The 19,405-nt window shown below is 43.5% G+C and overlaps 1 protein-coding gene across 3 annotated transcripts in view; it reads right to left on the reverse strand.

Annotated features, from left to right (window-relative positions):
* Positions 1 to 19,405, reverse strand: part of myh7b (myosin heavy chain 7B) — a 76,279-nt gene that overhangs the window by 39,163 nt on the left and 17,711 nt on the right. For all 3 annotated transcript variants that reach the window (XM_033042086.1, XM_033042088.1, XM_033042087.1), the window contains 8 exons: positions 17,729 to 17,827; positions 15,178 to 15,281; positions 14,901 to 15,039; positions 13,090 to 13,208; positions 10,975 to 11,124; positions 9,350 to 9,520; positions 8,074 to 8,253; positions 7,137 to 7,269 (listed from right to left, as the gene is read on the reverse strand). In XM_033042086.1, coding sequence (XP_032897977.1) covers positions 7,137 to 7,269; positions 8,074 to 8,253; positions 9,350 to 9,520; positions 10,975 to 11,124; positions 13,090 to 13,208; positions 14,901 to 15,039; positions 15,178 to 15,281; positions 17,729 to 17,827 — 1,095 coding nt within the window. The remainder of the gene's footprint in view (positions 1 to 7,136; positions 7,270 to 8,073; positions 8,254 to 9,349; positions 9,521 to 10,974; positions 11,125 to 13,089; positions 13,209 to 14,900; positions 15,040 to 15,177; positions 15,282 to 17,728; positions 17,828 to 19,405) is intronic.

Below are 19,405 nucleotides of genomic sequence, written 5' to 3' on the forward strand. Positions count from 1 at the left end.
ATTCAAAGTAACATTAGCAAATTTTCAGATGACACAAAGCTGGGTGGCAGTGTGAACTGTGAGGAGGATGCTTTGAGAATGCAAAGTGACATGGACAGATTGGGTGAGTGGGCAGATACATGGCAGATGCAGTTTAATGTGGATAAAAGTGAGGTTATCCACTTTGGTAGCAAAAACAGGAAGGCAGATTATTATCTAATTGGTGTTAAGTTGGGAAAAGGGGAAGTACAACGGGATCGGGGGGGTCCTTGCTCATCAGTCAATGAAAGTTAGCATGCAGGTACAGCTGGCAGTGAAGAAAGCGAATGGCATGTTGGCCTTCATAGCAAGAGGAGTTGAGTATAGGAGCATAGAGGTCCTTTTGCAGTTGTATAGGGCCCTAGTGAGACCACACCAGGAGTATTGTGTGCAGTTTTGGTCCCCTAATTTGAAGAAGGACATTATTGCTATTGAGGGAGTGCAGCGTAGGTTTACAAGGTTAATTCCCGGGATGGCGGGACTGTCATATGCTGAGAGAATGAAGCGGCTGGGCTTGTATACTCTGGAATTTAGAAGGATGAGAGGCTATCTTATTGAAACATATAAAATTATTAAGGGTTTGGACACGCTAGAGGCAGGAAACATGTTCCCGATGTTGGGGGAACCAGGGGCCACTGTTTAAGAATAAGGGGTAAGCCATTTAGAACGGAGATGAGGAAAAACATTTTCACACAGAGAGTTGTGAGTGTGGAATTTTCTGCCTCACAGGTCGGTTCTCTGGATACTTTCAAGAGAGAGCTAGATAGGGCTCTTAAAGATAGTGGAGTCAGGGGATATGGGGAGAAGGCAGGTACAGATTGGAGATGATCAGCCATGTAGCGTTGTTACAAAACCTACCATCAGTGGCGCTCCAGATCTGCCTGCTGCCTGTGCATGCTATTCTGGAGGCTTTGGGGGGGGGGATTAAAATGCAGGTTTGGATTGGTTGTCGGAGAGGAATTTGTTCAGACTGCTGGCTGATGAAGAAAATTCATTCTGCGATCCAGCTCCCATTTTTTTTTAGAGAGTTGCTGGTTGATTACATCGCTGGATTGTAGTTAAACGCGACTTCTAATGCCTTCAACATCACGGATCGCAAGTGCAGGACAAAACAAAAGGTATATCGTTTAATTTAACATATTATCTTGATTTTTGGTGTGGCTTCATTTTAATCTGATGCAAAAAATGTTATTTAGGCCCCGATACGAATCGGCCGTGTCTTGCCTACCGATAGCGGCTTAAATCATGGCAGCGGCCACATTCCAATCGATCACATTCCAGAAACATCCACTCTCAAGATAATCAAATTCATTATTTATTTGCATAATCATGTCATAAGAACATCTAAATCATCTATATTTTGTGTTATTGTCTATCTATGATCAATATTTTCATACTAAACATCCACTACAGTTTTAGTCAGATGTATTGTGCAAAAAATAATGATTTTGATTATCGTGAGAGTGGATGTTTCTGGATTAATTTATGGGAATTAAACATTAAAATTCCTTCCATTTGGCATATGAATTCATTACAAAGTGAGATTTAAAAATCATGTTATATTGTGCATTCTTGTGTGAATGGGATCAGTTTGTTATTTGTTATTTGGATACTTCGGCTATTTAAAAATGTTAGCATTTTTTAAAGAAATGGATAGATGTTTAGATCTAGTAATTGAATTTAGATGAATTTAATTAATTAGATGAATTTAATTGATTTGATGAAACTGATGAATATGAATTTTTTGTTGGGTATTTACTATTTGTTTTAACGTTTAACTTTATCATTAATGTTATTGTTAACAAACCAGGGGCAATGACATTTTCTAAAACTGCAAATAATAACTTTTTTCTGTTAATGCTGTTCAGTGTTTTTTTCTTTACATTTTAAACAGATGTCTCCGAAGAAGAAATGCAAAATTGTCAATCCAAATGCCCAGCAAAAGAGACTGATTTAGACAGCATTCGCAGAGATTATCCGAATTGGGACTACTCCAAATGTGATGATCTACAGGACATTCTTAATGGGAAAGTAGTAGGCAGAAAGGCAGGTCATGCCCACTGATTAGTAGAGTAAAAACCTGTAGTTTACAATGCCAAAATTGAAAAGTTGAGGAAAAACAATGTGTACAGAGTTTCTTATTGGTTACAATCTGAGGAGTATGATGATGCTACTGATTATGATATGCCAATGTGCCAGCTAGCAACTGATAAAGTCTTTCTCCATAAAGACTTGGTCTTTTGCTAGAAATTGTAATTTCTTTACCTGTCTGTTACGGACTTACAGCCAATAATACAATAATATTAAAGTTCTGATCTTGAGAATATCACATTTTTGAATTTGCAAGGCAGTCTGGGTGTTTATTACTATTTCCGTCACAACGGTCAATTTTGTAATTAGCTAAAATTAGGTAGCTTTAACTAATTATATGCTTTAATTTCAGGTCATCCAAGTAAGATGTTTCATATTTTCAGGTGTATCAGATGTTTCAGAATGCTTCACTCTATAATAACTGAAAATTTCATTCAGTTCTCTTAATTTTTAAGAAGGTTATGGGCTTTTATGTTAATTGACTGTCCTGGATCACAGCTTTTGTGTTGTCAATGGAAAAGAAATAGGGGACAAGATGCTAATTTCCGAGTATGAAAATAACCATAACTTTTTTAATACTGAAGATATGAAAGTGAATTAGGTATCAAATTAAAGTTCTTTTTATGCTTTATCTGATGGGATATATTATAGGCTTGATTATTAAAATCTCAAAATTTTGTAACATTCCTAATCCATGATCACATTGAATGGTGGTGCTGGCTCGAAGGGCCGAATGGCCTACTCCTGCACCTATTGTCTATTGTAATAGACGTTTATAAAACTCTGAGAGGTTTAGATGGAGTAGATGGTTAGTTTTTTTCCAGGGTAGAAATGTCAAATACTAGCAGGCATGGCAATAAGATGAGAGGGGGAAAGCTTAAATGAGATTTTCTTGGCATTCTTAGCATTTTCTTGGCATAGAGTGGTAGGTTCTGGAACACACTGCCGGAGAAGTGGTGGAACCAGATGAGATAACAATGTTTCATAGGTATTTAGAAAACCACATGAACAGGCAATGAATGGAGGTTTATATGGACTATGTTCCGGCAGGTGGGATCAGTTTCAATTGGCTTTATGGTCCTGTGTAGTACAATTCTATGTTATTTTATTTTCCAGTGGGAATTTTGACCAAACTGTCAATATAACGACAGATCTCCATTCCAGGCAATATACTGGTGAATGTAATAAAAAAGAACTGCAGATGCTGGTTTATACCAAAGATAGAAACAAAATGCTAGAGTAACTCAGCAGGATAGGCAGCATTTCTGGAGAAAATGGATAGATGATGTTTTGAGTCATGACCCTTCTTCAGACCAAAAGTCACCTATCCATTTCAAAATGTGAATCTCGGCTATCTAGTTTCTCCGGAGATGCTGCCTGACCCGCTGAGTTACACCAGCATTTTATGTCTATCTTCAACATATTTGGTAAATCTCTCTATTGCTGAAGAAGGATCCCAATCAGAATCTCACCTATCCATGTTCTCCAGAGTTGCTGCCTAACTCTGAGTTACTCAGTACTTTGCGTCTTTTTTTTGTACCAGCATCTGCAGTTCCCTGTTTCTACACTCCATTGCTACTACATCCTGGTGCCCAGTACTTTACATAATGTTCCAAGTTCGGCCTAACCAATGTGTTGTACAGCCTCAACATATTTTGTCCCAGCTTTTACACCCAATGCCTCAGCCTTGAAAGACAAATATACCAAATGCCTTTTTCGCTGCTCTTTCAAACTTTGTCACCACTTTCAAATAGTGATGGACTTGCACCGAAACGCCTCTCTGTATACCAACATTCCCTATGTCCCTGTCATTTACTGGGGACAAATCTTCCAAAACAGACGACAGTTGTGGTTGAAGGAAGTCCTTTATCTCAGCTCCAAAAGATTTTTGAGAGCTCAGTGACCATGGCCAGCTGCTTCAATGACTTTCTCTCTCATCTTAAGGGCAGACTTGGTGTTATCACTAAAATCACTGAAAATTGCATAGTGATTTATTACTCCAATTCTTAAAAAAAAAAAGGAAGCAGCCAAGTCTTCAAATGATGTCTTCCTCCAAGACATTTTTCGTACCTACACCCTGATTTTAGAGTCAGAAGAAAGGAAGTTGCAGGAGTGAAATATCCATGAGTCTCCTCTCCCTGTCATAGATTCAGTGATACAGCGTGGAAACAGGCCCTTCGGCCCAACTTGCCCACACCGGCCAACATATCCCAGCTACACTTATTCCATCTACCTGTGTTTGGCTTCTATCCCTCCAATCGTCATTTCCATGTACCTGTCTAACTGTTTCTTGAATGTTGGGATAGTTCCTGCCTCAGCTACCTCCTCTGGCAGCTTTGTATGAAAATGTTACCCCTCAGATTCCTATTACCCTTTTCACCTTCACCTTAAACCTATGTCCTCTTGTTCTCGATTAGCCTACTCTGGGAAAGGGACTCTGTGCATCTACCCAATCTATTCCTCTCATGATTTTACACAGATAACCCTTCTGCACTCCAAGGAATAGAGTCCCAGTCCACTCAACCTCTCCCTATAGCTCAGAATCCTCTAGTCCTGGCAACATCCTCGTAAATCATCTCTGTACCCTTTCCAGCTTGACAACATCTTTCCTATGACATGGTGCCCAGAACACAATACTTTAAATGCGGCCTCACCAATGTCTTATATAATTGCAACATGACCTCCCAACTTCTAAACTCAATACTCTGACTGATAAGGCTGATGTGCCAAAAGCCTTTCTGATCACCTTATCTACCTATGACTCCACCTTCAAGGAACCATGCACCTGAACTCCTAGATCTCTCTACTCTACAACATTACCCAGAGGCCTACCATTCACTGTGTAGGTCCTGCCCATGTTAGACTTCCCAAAATGCAACACCTCACATTTCTCTGTATTAAATTCCATCAACCATTCCTCAGCCCAGCTGCCCAGCCCAGCTGTCCGGAAGTGGCGGCGCTGTGATACAGCTGCGGCTCGCCTGCAGTCTGTCTGTTTTTACTTTTTATGTTGGGTTTTTTTTGTCTAGTTTAGTACATTTTTTGGTTATTAGGTGGTGTTATGTGTGTGGGGGGAGGGTGAAACAGAGCTTTCTGTCTCTCCCTTCGGGGGAATGCGACTTTTTGTCGTATCCCCCTTCTCTTCCCCCGTCTGCGCTGAGGCCTAATGGCGGAGCTGGCGGCCTCCAACCTGCGACCGACCTCGAGGGTCCGGAGGTAGAGCCAGCCAGGACTCACCAACGCGAGGCTGGCCGTCTTCGAGCTGTGGCGACGTCCAGGTAGCGGCACGACTCGGCGCTCCGGTGAGGGCGAACGGTGCGGGGCTGAGACACTCCTGTGCGGCCGGCACGGCTACTGGCTGGAAGGCGCTCCCGTGTGAGCAGCCCGGTGCGGAGCTGAGACGCTGCCGTGTGGGCGGACCGGCTACCGGCTGGAAGGCGCTCCCGTGTGAGCAGCCCGGTGCGGGGCTGAGACGCTGCCTTGTGGGCGGCCCGGTGCGGGGCGGAGACGGTGCTACGGCGGCTGAGGCGGCGGCGACCTGGATCCGGGGCTCGGTCGCGGGCCAGTGGAGGACAATGTCGGGAGCTCGCAGGTCACAGGCTGGTGCCTGTTTTCCGGAGCACCCGTTGCAACAGCTGCGGGCAGCTTCGACCACCCCCCGGGCCGCGGAGCTTGAACCGCGGGACTGACTTACCATCGCCCGGTGGGGTATCGCCTCGGCGCAGAGGGAGAAGAGGAGGGAAGAGACAGTAACTCTAAGACTTTTGCCTCCATCACAGTGAGGAGGTGTTTGGTGAACTCACTGTGGTGGATGTTAATTTGTGTTTATTGTGTTTTGTTATTATTACATGTATGGCTGCAGGCAACAGCATTTCGTTCAGACCGAAAGGTCTGAATGACAAATAAAGGATTCAATTCAATTCAATTGGTCACGATCCTGCTGCAATTTTTCACAATCATCTTCACTATCTATTGAGCTATTATTATCACTATTATATCTATTATTATCACATTATATCACTACTATTCGCTTCTTGGTGGTTGTGATCATGGGTTTCAGAGTTGTTGCAAGAGTGCCCTGATATGATAAAACCTTGCAAACATTCACGCAAAGGCAGAAAAGTATCGGATTAACTCAGCCACCACGCATCTCCAACAACAGGAAAGTCTGCACACCCACACTCAATGTGGTTACCATATCTCACACCATCAAAATCCTAGGACGTCCATTGACAATCAGTTAAAATGGATCAGTCTCCAAACAACTGCAGCTGCAACATTAACTGATTGTCAATGGACGTCCTAGGATTTTGATGGTGTGAGATATGGTAACCACATTGAGTGTGGGTGTGCAAACAGCACGTGTCCAGTGGCAAGCAACTCGGCTCAGGGTTCCCAAAGTTTTTCAACCATCTACAAGATACAATTGTGGAGTGTGATGATATACTCGCCATTCACTTGGAAAAATGTGGCTCCCACAACACTTGGGAAATTCAATGGCAATCAGGACATTGTAGAGCAGGTGGAGGCTCCACCTTTCAACACAAGCACGACAGATTATGCATTTCAATACCTAGTTCCTATCTCCTCTCTATTTCTTTTGATCCCTTCAGCATTAAAACAAAATCTACATCTTCCTTGAATCTATTTAATGATGGGACAAAGCAATCGTCTTTTACTGGCACCCCATCCACCATCCTAAACAATCACTTTCCTCCTGAACTTGCACATTGTGGCTGCAATTCCTACTATTCATGAAACAAACTAGTTACTTGCTTAGGGTATTCTTACAACAACTTCCAAACCCATGATCACAACCACCAAGAGGGACTTGGCGAGGAGGCACATGGGTAGTCCACACCTGCAACTTCCTTTATCTGACTTTGAAACCAGGGTGTGTGGTACGAATAAGAGGCCATCATTTGAAGTCAGGACTTTTGAGGCAAGGGAACATAATATTGAACAACTTCTTGCACTGGGATGTACATGCATAGGTTCAGATAATAGCAAGTTGAAGATAAATTTACCTGCTTCAGCATTGATATAATTTTCATACAATGATGCCAACAACTTGTTGGAGGATTTCTGAAAGAGTGCCACCACCGTCTCATTCAGTGGGTCCTTGTTTTTATCAAGCCACCCAACAATGTTATACGGAACCTGCAGGAAACCGGAATTAGTCTCAGCCTTTAACATCCCTGGAGACGGACATCCAACAGCAAATCAATGTACCCAATTCGAATCAGACAAAAAATGAGTTGACTCTAACACCACATCTGCTCAATCACACACTTCATAATCTTGCTCACAGTTCATAGAGTCACAGGTACATACAGCAGACAGGTATTTTGGCCCAGCATATTCATGCTGACCATCATAGACTTATCTGCACTCATCCCATTTACCAGCACCTGGTCCATCAGCCTTAGGTGCCTAGCGGTTTCAAGTGATGTCCAAATGCTTTTTAAATAATGCAAGTCTCTATTCCAAAATTTATGCTCACTTAATTTAGAAAACATTGCTATGGAGAAATGTTTTCTATTATCTATTCTTATCTATACCCCTCATAATTTTAAATACCTCCGTCAGGTCATCATTCAATCTCTTCCACTCTGAGGAAAACAAAATGAGCCTCAAAACTGAAATGCTCATCCCACATGGACAATTTTGATTGTTTCTGAAATCTTGTGCACTGTGATGTTTTGTGTCCCCCCTCTTTGCTCTCCTAATTTATTTTACATGTACCCCCACATTTTCTATTCTCTCTAGTTATCTGCATTTGCTCTATGCTTCCTTTTTGATCTTTATCCCTCCACATCCAGGGTTCCTTGCTGTCTTTCTCTTTCACCCCTACAGCAACATATTGGCTCTGAATCCATTTGGCTCTTTTTCCCCTCACTCATATACTATGACATTTGTGCAGTAACGCGAGGCAATCACACATGTACATACTGACCAACTTACCACTCCAGCATAATGGACCAGCTCAAAGTGAGCTTCATATTTGCGTTTTTTGTCTGGCCGTGGTTTCTGCAGGTTGGGGGATTTGCCCAGATGATTGTCATACAGCTTTGCTTTGAATGACATGTCCGTGGCTTTTGGGAACATGCACTCCTCTTCAAGGATGGACAGGATTCCCATAGGCTGGCTCAAACACAAAACAGTTCATCAGGAATGGGCACAATTGGAACCTCAGAACTAATTAATGTAATCATACGATCCTGCCCTCTTAAATGACAAATTCTACAGTACTTTATCTAGGATGCGACTCTATCCTGGAGCAAATATCCAGGTAAATTCCCCCCCCTCACTTCTGCATTGCATTATCCAAATCTGGGATCTTAGCACACCAACTCTGAGCAGAACTTGATTGAGAGGTAAACATTTAGTGCATATACACACGCTATGCATCCCAATGATTTCTATATCACATATAACAGTCGCAACACATCACCCTACCCTTCCGTGCCAGTAATTTAAAATATATTTTTCTAATTTAATCGCTTTATTTAATTTTGTTACTATCACCCCGACCTCATGGAAGTGCCTTTTTCACTATGCCCATATTTCACACATGCTGCATACAGAGGACAATGGGTGAAAACAACCAGTGCTTTTAGTTGGGATGACATGTTTATATTCCCAGCTAATGTCCGCTGAGTTACTGTTCAATTAAACAGTTCTGGACGGTTACTCAATTCCCTGGAGGGCTAAAAGCTACTTTTATATCGCTACAACAAGGTTCAGAGAGAATTTAATGAAAAACTAAAATATTTTCGATACATCTTAAGTTTAAATTTAAAACGTCGCCTTGTTTGTAGATTGTAAGGAGCATCTAGCTGGAAGGAGTTGGAAAGCAGTGGAGAGGTTCAGGGATGAAATGGCAGAGCTTTATGGCTTGACACTGGAGGGTGGAGTGATTAAAATCAGAATTGCACAAGAAAACAAAATTGGAAAAGAGTGAGATCTCAGAGGGTGTCCGACTGTAGATTTCAGAGACAGGATGGAACATGTACACTTGAAAGATTACAAGACTGAGGCATATATACTGTAGATGAGGAAGGGCTAGGATCATGGATTTAGTATGAGTTAGGTTGGGAGGATGAAGCCTATGAAGAGGTCTGTAAATCAGATCAATTTTGTCAAGAGTAACAAAAATATGAATGCCTCATGTTCTTTCCCCAAGACCAAGCACATCTTTTGCATTTAAAGGAGATGAATTGTTTGTGCATGTTTTTACCTTCTCAATAAGATCAATGCAGGCCTGCAGATCCAGACCAAAGTCAATGAAGACCCATTCGATACCCTCCCTCTTGTACTCCTCCTGCTCCAGCACAAACATATGATGATTGAAAAACTGTTGCAGTTTCTCGTTGGTGAAGTTGATGCAGAGTTGTTCAAAGCTGTTATACTAGATCCATGGAAAGGGAGAGAGAGAGAGAGGGAAAATAATTTTTAAAAAGGATAAAGAAAATGAGGGATAAGGACAAGGGAATTGAAGAGTCCAGGAGAAAAAGGTTTAAACAGAAGAGAGGAAGGATTGGAGGAGGGACAAAGAATGAAGCAGAGAAAGACTGAGAGGGGATGGGAATAAAGTTAAGATAGAGAGGTTGAATGAAAGGAGAAAGGATAAAAATGTTAGATGGAGTGGGAGGGAGATTGTTGGCAGAGCTGGGGCACACAGGAAAGAAAGGGGAAAGGAAAATGGGTGAAGACAGACAGAGAAGTGAACCAGGTTCACCAGACTGATTCCTGGGATGTCAGGACTTTCATATGAAGAAAGACTGGATAGACTCGGCTTGTACTCGCTAGAATTTAGAAGATTGAGGGGGGGATCATATAGAAACTTACAAAATTCTTAAGGGGTTGGACAGGCTAGATGCAGGAAGATTATTCCCGATGTTGGGGAAGTCCAGAACTAGGGGTCACAGTTTAAGGATAAGAGGGAAGCCTTTTAGGACCGAGATGAGGAAATCATTTTTTACACAGAGAGTGGTGAATCTGTGGAATTCTTTGCCACAGAAGGTAGTTGAGGCCAGTTCATTGGCTATATTTAAGAGGGAGTTAGATGTGGCCCTTGTGGCTAAAGGGATCAGGGGGTATGGAGAGAAGGCAGGGATGGGATACTGAGTTGGATGATCAGCCATGATCGTATTGAATGGCGGTGCAGGCTCGAAGGGCCGAATGGCTACTCCTGCACCTATTTTCTATGTTTCTATGTTTTCTATGAAAGAGTGTGAGAGAGAAAGAGTGGGAGAGCGATAAGATGGGAAAAGAGAAAGCATTATAGTTAAACCATATGTAGTCTATGATTGATGAACTCAAATACAGCGTATCATTCTGCAATTTACAACATTCGTCCTGTGCTACAGGCACATTGTTCGTTGCAAGTTTCCACACCCAGCTTAATCCAGGTTTATAGGTGAAGGAGGTTAAAACACATCAGGGGATTTATCCATTGTTTCTCTCCTGGCATGCTAACTAGGAACCAGAACTTCCCCTAACCACGCCCCTCCCTCCAAATTACCCATATCTGACTCATTCTGCTCCGAGTTCCTCATGATTTTTTCTTCCATTGATTCTTTCCCACCTCTCCCAGCAATCCACAACCACCTGGTCAATCTGCACATAGTTTGCAACATGGAGGATAGTCATTCACTCCAGTGCTTCTGTACTGATCATTTGTTACACCGTGACCAACTTCCTGAAGCTTTGCCGAGCTCATTTCAAAATCTTTGTTCAGCAGAGAAACAGTGCTTCCTGTGAGTCAGGTCTGTTATGGGTTGCAGTCTATGACCCACTACCTGGTACCATTCAACTTTCTACTAGGATAACTTTCGAGTGGTTGGACATTGAAAATCTTACATCAAATATTTCAAAGCCTGCGATGTCCAGGACTCCAATGAAGAACTGCCTTGATAACCTTGTGTCCAACGTTTTATTGATTCGTAGAACTAGCCACTTAAACATTCGATCGTAAGTAGCCTTTGCCAGCGCCCCTACAGCATAGATGACCTGGAGGAGATAAAATCTTGTTTAATATACGCTGAATAGTTTTCAACAATGATCTTTGATGTATTCCAGAAACCCCTGAATTACTGCCTCTTTTGCAACAACATCATTTTGATATAATTCAGATTCAGATTCAGATTCAACTTTAATTGTCATTGTCAGTGTACAGTACAGAGACAATGAAATGCAGTTATCATCCCCCTGGAAGAGCGACAATAGAATATGATTTCAATAAATAAATCTATTTACATGCATACAGTCATAGTGTTTTTCCTGTGGGAGGAGTGTCCGGGGGGGGGGGGGGGGGGGGGGGGGGTGATTGGCAGTCACCGAGGTACATTGTTGAGTAGTGTGACAGCCGCAGGGAAGAAGCTGTTCCTGGACCTGCTGGTCTGGCAACGGAGAGACCTGTAGCGCCTCCCGGATGGTAGGAGGGTAAACAGTCCATGGTTGGGGTGAGAGCAGTCCTTGGCGATGCTGAGCGCCCTTCGCAGACAACGCTTGCTTTGGACAGACTCAATGGAGGGGAGCGAGGAACCGGTGATGCGTTGGGCAATTTTCACCACCCTCTGCAGTGCTTTCCGGTCGGAGACAGAGCAGTTGCCATACCATACTGTGATACAGTTGGTAAGGATGCTCTCGATGGTGCAGCGGTAGAAGTTCACCAGAATCTGAGGAGACAGATGGACCTTCTTCAGTCTCCTCAGGAAGAAGAGACGCTGGTGAGCCTTCTTGACCAGAGTTGAGTAATTGTGGGTCCAAGAGGAGAGGTCATCGGAGATGTTGACCCCCAGGAACCTGAAGCTGGAAACACGTTCCACCTCCGTCCCGTTGATGTGGATGGGGGTGTGCGTGCCGCCCCTAGACTTCCTGATGTCTACAATGAGCTCCTTGGTCTTGGAGTTAAGGGCCAGGTTGTTGTCAGCGCACCATGCTGCTAGGAGCTGGACCTCCTCCCTATAGGCCGACTCATCGTTGTTGCTGATGAGGCCAATCACCGTTGTATCATCTGCATATTTGAGATTATACAACGGTGTTAGTACCATGTACAGGTGTGCAGTCGTAGGTGAAGAGGGAGTAGAGGAGGGGGCTCAGCACACAGCCCTGTGGAACACCGATGTTCAGGGTGAGGGTTGAAGTGCTGTGCTTGTCTAACCTAACAGACTGGGGTCCAGTATCCAGTTGCAGAGGGAGGGGTCGATGCCCAGGTTACCGAGTTTGGTGATCAGTTTAGAGGGTATAATGGTGTTGAATGCTGAGCTGTAATCGATGAACAGCATTCTTACGTAAGTGTCTCTGTTGTCGAGGTGGGAGAGGGCGGAGTGAAGTGCCGTTGAGATGGCATCCTCCGTACTCCTGTTCTTGCGGTAGGGAAACTGATAGGGATCCAATGTGGGGGGTAGGCAGCCTTTGAGGTGTGCCAGGACCAGCCTCTCGAAGCACTTGGTGATGATGGGAGTAAGTGCAACTGGGCGGAAGTCGCTGAGGCTTGCCGCAGTGGAGTGTTTTGGCACCGGCACGATGGAGGTGGTTTTAAGGCACGTGGGGACAACTGCTTGGGCAAGTGACAGGTTGAAGATGTCAGTCCAGACGTCTGTCAGCTGCGCAGCACAGGCCCTGAGGACGCGCCCGGGGATGCCATCAGGGCCAGCAGCCTTAATTGCAAAATACCCCGAGGCATTTCTCAAAAACATCATCAAACAAAAAAAATAACCGTGAGCCAGACAAAGAGAGATTAGGAGGGATGACCAAGAGTCACTCACGTCTATTCTTCCAGCCACACTCACTCTTTTGAAGCATTCAGACATTTTGCAAAAATAAGAAATTGATGTGACAGAATTGTTCAGATTCACCCTCAACTCACACTTCCAATATTCACACCACAAAGTCCATGCCCACATCACCAAAGCAAGGACTGACACCTGGTGAAGCCAGTAATTAAAAAAACAATGCATCTTGCTGTAGTACCTGAACAACCGTCTGCCCCTTGGTCACGTATTCATTTCCCACTTTGACCCTTGGGTGGGCAAGGCATTTCAGGAGATCGGCAGAACTGATCCCCATTAGGTATGCAGCCTTGTCTGCATCTGCAATGTAAAAGAGCAAAGTTACCTCAAGAACAATCATAAGAGAACCAAACAACTTCAAAGTTGACTTTCCCAGGCCAAAAGAATATATGGCTTAAGGGTCTGTCCCACTTACGTGTCCTTGGCATGCAAATTACGGGCACGCACGGGCATCGTATGGCCGCACCGGGCCAGTCCCACTGAGAAGGAATGGGTGACGTTTCGGGTCAAGACCCTTCTTTCAGACTGAAGAAGAGTCTTGACACCCATTCTATCTCTCCAGAGATGCTGCCGGTCCCGCTGAGTTACTGCTGCATTTTGTTTCCATCTTCAAATGACGTCACTCACTCCAGATGGCTGTGCGGGCGCATGAAATTGTGCGCTATCTTCGCGGGACCGTCGCGCCTCAACGCGACCACGAGGTCGCGAAATTAGCGTACCAAGGACACGTAAGTGGGACAGGGGCTTTAATGACCGCAGACAGGTGATTAAATAGGCATCAAGCATCAGCCAGTTTTAGAATTAAAACAGGATCAAGATGAACTGGGGATGTGGGGCAGAGAATGGCAGATTTAAGGTAACTCAGATAAGCATTTAACACAGAAAGCTTTTTGGTAAGTAACATCAGGGTAGGACTTTCGCAGCTAATGCCAGGGCCCCATAGAGTATTGCGGGACTCGAGGGGAGTCTAAAACTATAGGGCAGAGATTTAAGGTAAGGGGTAAAGATTTAAGAGATTAAAGGGGCAGCTTTTTTTCACTGAGAGGATGGTGGAATGAGTGGGTACAATTACATAGAAACATGGAAACATAGAAAATAGGTGCAGGAGTAGGCTATTCGGCCCTTCGAGCCTGCACCGCCATTCAACATGATCATGGCTGATCATCCAACTCAATATCCCGTACCTGCCTTCTCTCCATACCCCCTGATCCCTCTAGCCACAAGGGCCACATCTAACTCCCTCTTAAATATAGCCAATGAACTGGCCTCAACTACCTTCTCTGGCAGAGAATTCCACAGATTCACCACAGTTTTTCTCATCTCGGTTCTAAAGGATTTCCCCTCTATCCTTAAGCTGTGACCCCTTGTTGTGGACTTCCCCAACATCGGAACCAACCTTCCTGCATCTAGCCTGTCCAATCCCTTAAGAATTTTGTAAGTTTCTATAAGATCCCCCCTCAATCTCCTAAATTCTAGCGAGTACAATCCGAGTCTATCCAGTCTTTCTTCATAAGAAAGTCCTGACATCCCAGGAATCAGTCTGGTGAACCTTCTCTGCACTCCCTCTATGGCAATAATGTCCTTCCTCAGATTTGGAGACCAAAACTGTACGCAATACTCCAGGTGTGGTCTCACCAAGACCCTGTACAACTGCAGCAGAACCTCCCTGCTCATATACTCAAATTATTTTGCTATGAATGCCAACATACCATTCGCTTTCTTTACTGCCTGCTGCACCTGCATGCCTACTTTCAATGACTGGTGTACCATGACACCCAGGTCTCGTTGCATCTCCCCATTACAAGACAGTTAAAAAAATTGTTGATCTTGTACATGGAAAGAAAAAAAATTAGAGGAATTTTCGCAAATGTAGGCAAATGTAGGCAAATGGAACTAGTGCAGGCAGACATCTTGCTCTTCTCGGAGAGAACTGGGAAGCTGGGCAGGGATATGCCAGTGCCAGTAGAGAGAACATTCTATCTATTGCCTTACTTTCAGTTCCATCTGATTCTGCCTGCTCTTCCCGTTGTCTCTGTTTGAACTTCATATTTCCAAAGTGCATGATCGCTCCCACTATCTTGTAGCAGCCGTACTTTTCATCCACTGTAAAGCCCAATATGTCCATGGCATGCTATTTAAAGGAAATTAAAAATAAGTAATTCTCCCTGGTTAATGTATTTACATGTCAGTCTCTGACCAGATGCTGGTGCTCACGAGACAATGATTTGACTACTGCGATAACTATCCGTGCCGAAGCAAAAACACTTACATCAGTTCCCATTAGTTCTTCCCCATCGTCCATATTGTCCACTAAAACAACCCCTTGAGAACAATAGTGATAATCAAAGGGGTTGTTGCTCACCAGCAGCATATCTGGAAAAATGAAACATCATCAGTGTTAAAGAGGAAATTCTAAAATTCTAAGGAATTCTAAGGCCGCATCCAGGTTACATTAAACTAATTCACATCCTACATGTGAATGGGTTCCCATTATATAACTGAATTCAAAAGGCCAACACACATAAATACATTTCCACAGAGACCGCTCTCTCCGTAACTCCCTGGTCAATTTGTCCCTTCCACCCAAACCACCCCCTCCTCTGGTACTTTCCCCAGCAACCGCAGGAAATGCTACACATGTCGCTTTACCTCCCCCCTCGACTCCATCCAAGGACCCAAGCAGTCTTTCCAGGTGAGGCAGAGGTTCACCTGCACCTCCTCCAACCTCATCTATTGCATCCGCTGTTCTGGGTGTCAGCTGCTCTACATCGGTGAGACCAAACGCAGGCTTGGCGATCGCTTCGCCCAACACCTCCGCTTGGTTTGCATTAACCAACCTGATCTCCCGGTGGCTCAGCACTTCAACTCCCCCTCCTATTCCGAATCCGACCTTTCTGTCCTGGGCCTCCTCCACCATGGCCAGAGTGAGGCCCACCGCAAATTGGAGGAGTAGCACCTCATATTTCACTTGGGCAGTTTACACCCCAGCGGTATGAACATTGACTTCTCCAAATTCAGGTAGTCCTTGCTTTCTCCCTCCTTCCCCTCCCTTCCCAGCTCTCCCACAGCCCACTGTCTCCGCCTCTTCCTTTCTTCACCCCCCCCTCCCCCCCACCCCCACATCAGTCTGAAGAAGGGCCTCGGCCCGAAACTTCACCTATTCCTTTGCTCCATAGATGCTGCCTCACCCGCTGAGTTTCTCCAGCATTTATGTCTACCTTCGATTTTTCCAGCATCTGCAGTTCTTTCTTAAACACACATACATACGTTCATTCCAACAAACAGCTGAACTAGTGTCCTGTCTCACCACTTTTAGTAATTGTTATTTTTTATCAGTCTTGTGTGCTTTTGATGCCATTCATTATAAAACTGTGGAGATATAGTGATCATTTCAAATGATTCTTGTGTATTTTCAGACATAGACAATATCGAATAACAGAAAGCAGAACCTACTCGTTACTTAGACAGAATGTACAAAGCAGAGGACATTTCCCCAAAGCAATTACGTCAGAATTAAGCGTTGTCATCTCTTGAAATATGGATTTTGCTTCATCTGCTTTACTGATCTGAGGAATAGATTTCCAGTTCCTGATACAATTAAGTTTGAGATAACTTTTTTACATCCACCTTAGTTCCAGCACAGGGCATAATAATCCATACGTCCAGAGGGCAAGACTATCAAAGGAGGGTTGATAAATTGAATTAAATATAAAGGTAGGTGGTACTGTAATGGGGAAAGTTTCCTACAGAAAGACTAATTGGCTAAAGGAGTGGATAAGAGTGCCTGGAAAACAGAGGTGAAATTATTTAAGATCCTATGCAGTGCGACAGCCCCTCCTTCACCTAGTTTCCTGTTGGTGGTATTGATAGAGTGGATGTGGAGAGAATGATTCCAGGAGTGGGAGAGTCTAGAATGAGAGCATACAGCCTCAGAAAAAAAGGATGTACCTTTGGAATGGATACGAGGAGGAATTTCTTTAGCCACCAGGTCGTGAATCCGTGGAATTCATTGCCACAGATAATGGTGGAGGCCAAGTCATTGGGCATTTTTAAAACAGAGATTGATAGGTTCTAGATTAGTATGGGCATCCAATGTTACAGGTAGAAGGCAGGAGAATGGGGTTGAGAAGGACAAATAGGTCAGCCATGATCGAAAGATAGAGCAGATTCGATGGGGCAAATGCCCTAATTCTGCTCAATTGTCTCATGAAAAGAAGATGAAGAATATGCTTCAATGGTAGTTTCCTGATCATGAATTGCTCATCATTTCCTGATCAGCAATCCTACAGTAAAGAACGAGAGATGCCACGAGCTGCACTTATGGTGTAGGATCATGTTGCTCTCCAAACTACATTTTTTTAATAAGATTATACACAGTCCCTGAGACAAATCCAGGTAGGTTCACCACAAAGGTTTTGATGTGAGGGCACAGTCCCTCTTTGGGCCAAACAACTTGCCTTTTTTTTTTTACAATTTTCATTGAAATACAAAAATAGTAAAATCCTAGAGTGAAATATCTTGGCTGTCTGGCTGAGCCATTGCAATTGGTGTTTGAAACAAACTCTTCTGAGCAAAGGGAGAAGCCCAAAATGGGAAAAATCCTCAACATAAATAAATATATAATAAATACCGACATAAAAACAATAAATGAAGCACTCAGAAGGTCAAGCAGAGCTAATATTTTGTTTTCAAATGATCACTCCATTTCTGTTTCCTCAGATGCTGCCTCATTTACCTCAGATGCTGCTAAATTTTACCTGTATTTTATTTCATATTTTAATATTTAGAAATAAATCCAATCTGGTTACATTTCCACTCACCAAAGAGCTCTGTTTTTTTGCCAGAAAAGATCTGATAATAAATGTGGTAACTCCTTTCACCAGGCTGCTGGAAAATCACCCTTGATTTTTCAAGGAGATCTGAAAGTCAAAGGTTAAAATTATGACACGTTAATATATGTTTGCTTTGTTACCAATCGAATGTTTAAGCTAAGAACAGTGAACAGCAAGGGACAGGCCCATTGGCCATGATGACGACCATGATATCAATTTAAACTAAACTTATTATTGAATAGATTCCATTCTACACAAGATGCTGGAGGTCTTGTAAATGATAACAGTAGATAAATCCATGGGATCTGGCAAAGTGTATTCTAGGATATTGTAGGAACCTAGGGAAGAAATTGTGGGTCCCCTGGTGAAGATATTTGTATCATCGATAGCCACAGGTGAGATGCCAGAAAATTGGAGGCTGGCAAATGTTGTGCCTCTATTTAAGCGCAGCAAGGAAAAGCATAAGAACCACAACATCATTGGTGGGGAAGTTCTTGGAGGGGTTTCTGAGAGCAGGATCTACATCGACTGATTTGGGATAATCAGCTTGTTTTGTGAGTGGAAACTGTGCTCAAAAGTTTGAATGTGTTTTTTAAAGAGGTGACCATGAAGATTGATGAGAGCAGTGTCGTAGATATTTTCTACGTGACTGGCAAGAAGTTTGACAAGGTACTGCATGATAAGAGGCTGGTCAGGCACATCGGATCACATGAATCCAGGGCGAGCCAGACCACTGGATACAAAATTGGATTGGAGATAGGGGATGGTTTTCAGATTGATGGCCTGTAAAAGTGGTGTGTCTCAAGGATCGGTGCTGATCAACTGTTACTTGTTATTTGTATTCATAATTTGGACGTGAAAGTAGTTGGCATGGTTAATAAGTTTTGGATGCCATTAAAATTGTAATGGAGAAGGTTATCGAAGATTATGGTGGGATCTTTATCAACTGGGCAAATGGGTGGAGGAATGTTAGATGGAATTTAATTTACATAAATGAGAGGTGCTACATTTTGGTAAGACAATCAAGGGAAGAACTTGCACAATAAATGGCAGGACCCTGGGCAGTGTTGTAGAACAGAGTGACCCAAGGATGTACGTACATAGTTTCATGAAGGTGGCGACACAGGTGGCAGGATGGTGAAGAAAGCATTTGGAAGCTTGACTTCATTGGTCAGGTTATTGAGTACAGGAGCTGTACAAGATGTTTGTATGGTCTAATTTGGAGTGTTGGTTGCCACAGTGTTTATTGCCCTGGTACAGCTAGGATATCATTTAATTGGAAAGGGTGCAAAAACTATTTTACTTGAATGTTACTGGGACTGGAGAATTTAAATTATAAGGAGAGGCTTTTTTAAATGGAGCGTGGGAGGCTGAGTTGTGACTTTATACAAGCCTATTAAATCATGAGGGGCATAGTTTAGTTTAGCTTAGTTACAGTGTGGAAACAGGCCCTTCGGCCCACCGAATCCGTGCTGACCAGCAATCGCAGCACATTAACACTATCCTACACACACTGGGGACAATTTACATTTATAGCAAGCCAATTAACCTTTAAACCTGTACATCTTTGAAGTGTGGGAGGAAACCGGAGATCCTAGAGAAAACCCACGCGGGTCACGGGGAGAACCTACAAACTCCGTACAGACAGAACCCGTAGTCAGAATG

Source organism: Amblyraja radiata, chromosome 23 (genome assembly GCF_010909765.2).
Source record: "Amblyraja radiata isolate CabotCenter1 chromosome 23, sAmbRad1.1.pri, whole genome shotgun sequence".
Classification (NCBI taxonomy): domain Eukaryota; kingdom Metazoa; phylum Chordata; class Chondrichthyes; order Rajiformes; family Rajidae; genus Amblyraja; species Amblyraja radiata.